Source organism: Calidris pugnax, unplaced genomic scaffold (genome assembly GCF_001431845.1).
Source record: "Calidris pugnax isolate Ruff unplaced genomic scaffold, ASM143184v1 scaffold658, whole genome shotgun sequence".
NCBI lineage: Eukaryota > Metazoa > Chordata > Aves > Charadriiformes > Scolopacidae > Calidris > Calidris pugnax.
This window is the reverse complement of record NW_015091912.1, coordinates 43,260-46,578: the sequence shown is the minus strand read 5'-3', so window position 1 is coordinate 46,578 and position 3,319 is coordinate 43,260. Positions and strand designations below refer to the sequence as shown.

At 59.0% G+C, this 3,319-nt stretch overlaps 1 protein-coding gene across 1 annotated transcript in view; it reads right to left on the bottom strand.

The window, feature by feature from the left end:
- Positions 1 to 3,319, bottom strand: part of PIWIL2 (piwi-like RNA-mediated gene silencing 2) — a 15,856-nt gene that overhangs the window by 9,269 nt on the left and 3,268 nt on the right. The window contains exons 3-9 of the mRNA XM_014962131.1: positions 3,154 to 3,315; positions 2,935 to 3,045; positions 1,682 to 1,799; positions 1,440 to 1,564; positions 1,242 to 1,322; positions 751 to 864; positions 323 to 511 (exon numbers count right to left, since the gene is read on the bottom strand). Coding sequence (XP_014817617.1) covers positions 323 to 511; positions 751 to 864; positions 1,242 to 1,322; positions 1,440 to 1,564; positions 1,682 to 1,799; positions 2,935 to 3,045; positions 3,154 to 3,315 — 900 coding nt within the window. The remainder of the gene's footprint in view (positions 1 to 322; positions 512 to 750; positions 865 to 1,241; positions 1,323 to 1,439; positions 1,565 to 1,681; positions 1,800 to 2,934; positions 3,046 to 3,153; positions 3,316 to 3,319) is intronic.

Below are 3,319 nucleotides of genomic sequence, written 5' to 3'. Positions count from 1 at the left end.
ATTGGCCTTCCTGGCCACAAGAGCACACTGTTTACTCATTGTCATTTTACTGTCCACCAGGACCCCTAGATCTTTCTCTTCAGTAGTTGCCTCTAGCAGGTCCACCCCTAACCTGTACTGGTACCTGACATTTTTCTTCCCCAGGTGCAGGACCCTACACATTTCCCTGTTGAACCTCATGAGGTTCTTCCCTGCCCAGCCCTCCAGCCTGTCCAAGTCTCACTGGATGGCAGCACAGCCCTCGGGGGTGTCAGCCACCCCTCCCAGTTTGGTTGGTATCATCAGCAAACTTGCTGAAGATGCTCCAGCAGGAACTCCCTACCTGTAGTAGTCCACGAAGGTGATCTCCTGGCCGCTGGCCAGGGTGAAGCTGTCCCTGGGGGTCTTGTTCCAGTCGATGTCGTCGATGCGGTAGGTGCGGTTGTTGTAGCGGGTGATGACCACGTTGCCCACCAGCTGCTTGGTGCACTCGTCCTGGAAGCTGCCAAGGCTTTGCTTGTAGATGCTGTGCCTGCAGTGGGGGAGAGAAGCAGGAGGAGAAGCTCAGGGTGATGCTTCTCGCCCACCCTACCCCCAAAATTAAATGCCTTTTGCCAAACACCACTAGTAGCTACAAGCCCGGTGATGGTAACCCACATTTCCCTTACCCAGAGGCAGCCCTGGACACATGGCTGTTGGAAAACCACCCCAAACTCCAAAAATCCGTGAGGCTTCTCTATTTTTTTCCCCCACCCCACACTCCTCTCTTACATGAAATTCAGGACGGAATCGCTGCGGATGACTTTGTGGATGGGGTCCACCAAGAGGAAGAGGCCACCGTCCTTTTTCCGGATGCTGACCGAGTATCCTGGCCAAATCTGCAGCCTGTGAGGAAGAGGAGGAGGAGGAGAAGGAGGAGGAAAGATGCCCGACAGCACCCTGGGGTTCAAACCAGAGCCGCCCGCGTGGCGCTGCCAGAGGAACCGGGCAGCCATCCCACTCGCCAAGGAGCCCTCAAAACACAGAGGATTTATTTCCCAGCTGGCTGCCAGCTTTCAGTTAATAAAAACTCTGAATTGCACTAGGAAAAAGAAAAAAACAACAGTCCCTCTGAGGTCAGGCTGAGCCGAGTTGGCCAAGAGAGCTGACCTGGCAAAGAATTCCCCCATTTCCAGCTTTCCACTGTCACCCGGGGAACGGGAATGTCCCTGTCTGGAAGCCACGTGAGGAGCAGGAGAAAAATAACCACGTCCAGCACCCACCTGTAATGCTGGATGATGGTGGCCTGGGCAGGTTCAAAGAAATTTCTCCCCACCAGGTTCATATCTAAGATTCTCATCACCCTAAAGAAGGGAAAATAAAAGCAAGGATGGGCTCAGGCTCACAGGGAGGAGGAGGAGGAAGAAGAAGAAGAGGAAGGTCTCTTCTCCACTCCAGGAGGGGTCTCAGTGGTCCCTCACCTCCGGAAAACCACGTTGTAAAAGGGGATGCAGAGATCTGAGCTGGGCTCCAGGACTTTGGTGATCTGGATGGTGATGGTGATCTCCTCCCCGTCGCTCTTCCTCTCAGCCTTCACGCTGACGGGCTGCGGGGCGAGAGGGATGGATGCCCCTCCCCAGAGACACGGGCTGGACATCCCCACGCCCCCCCAAAATTGGCTACGACCACCTCACCCTGGGGGTAGAGCCCACCAGCCCCTTACCTGGGGGAGCAGGATGGGCAGGTAGAGGATGGAGCCATCAAAAGCAGTCACGTCCCCTGTCACCGCCCGGTGCTGCTTCAGCATGGCGAAGCGGGTGCTCCTGCACTCCACCTCGGGGCTGCCAGGGACAGGGATCATGGAATTATGGAATGGTTTGGGTTGGAAGGGACCTTCAAGACCTTCAAAGGACACCTCTCACCAGCCCAGGTTGCTCCAAGCCCCCTCCAACCTGCCCTTGAACCCCTCCAGGGATGGGGCAGCCACAGCTTCTCGGGGCAACCTGGGCCAGGCTCTCACCACCCTCACAGTAAAGAATTTCTTCCTAATATCTAATCTGAATCTCTCCTCTCCTAATTTAAAACCGTTCCCCCTTGTCCTGTCACTGCACTCCCTGACAAAGAGTCCCTCCCCAGCTCTCCTGTAGCTGAATATCCTTCAGATATTGGTGGGATGCTATAAGGTCTCCCCAGAGCGTTCTCTTCTCCAGGCTGAACAACCTGAATCGTAGAATCACAGAACGGTTTGAGTTGGAAGGGACTTTTAAGACCCTCTCACCCCCTGCCCTGGGCAGGGACACCTCCCACCAGCCCAGGTTGCTCCAAGCCCCCTCCAACCTGCCCTTGAACCCCTCCAGGGATGGGGCAGCCACAGCTTCTCGGGGCAACCTGGGCCAGGCTCTCACCACCCTCCCACCAAACAAGTTCTTCCCCACATCTCAGCTCCATCTCCCCTCTTTCAGGGTCAAACCCTTCCCCCTCCTCCTGGGGCTCCCCTCCCTCATCAAGAGTCCCTCCCCATCTCTCCTGGAGCCCCTTGAGGGACTGGAAGGGGCTCCAAGGTCTCCCCGGAGCCTTCTCTTCTCCAGGCTGAACCCCCCCAACTCTCTCAGCCCCCCCTCCCAGCAGAGGGGCTCCAGCCCTCCCAGTATCTCCGTGACCCCTTCAGCCCCACCAACAGCTCCGTGTCCTCCAGAGCAGAACACAGCGCTCCATTCCCCTTCCACCCCTGGCAAGTCCTCGCTCCTTTAACTCCCCCCCACCTCAGGACACCCCCTCCCCCCAGAAAAAAAACCACCCTTATGAGGGGAAAAAGCCAGATCTTGGTGCTTTGCTGCCCCACAGCAGCCCTGCCCGCAGGACGGTAGCCGCGCCGGCCACTCCATCTAGTGGCTACTGAGATGGAGAGAGCTTTGCCCTGGGGGGGCACCCACCCTTCCTAGGGTGGTGGGGGGCACCCGTCCCCCCCCCCAATACCTGAAGGTGACGTGGTACTGGTAGACAGCTTCGTTCTGGCAGTGGATTTTCACCGAATTCAGCCCCAAAGCCACCGCCATTCCCTTCGGCACCGGCTTCCTCCCCGCTGCCCTGGGGAGAGATGGGGCCAGAGGTGGCCAGATGTGACCCCCCCGCCCCCCCAAACGCTGCTTGGACCCCAAAATGTGGGGCTAGGGGGGTGACTGAGGCTTCACTCACGGTCTGCCGGCCGCCGGGGGGGTCCCCGGGGGGGGTCCGGGTGGCAGGGAGGGTCCCGGTGGGCGCAGGGTGGGCACGGGGGCCACGCAGGGCTTGCCACGGGGGGGCACGGCGGCGGCGTTGTCTCTCCCGGGGGGGTGGGGGGCAGGTGGTGCGTCCCCTCTGC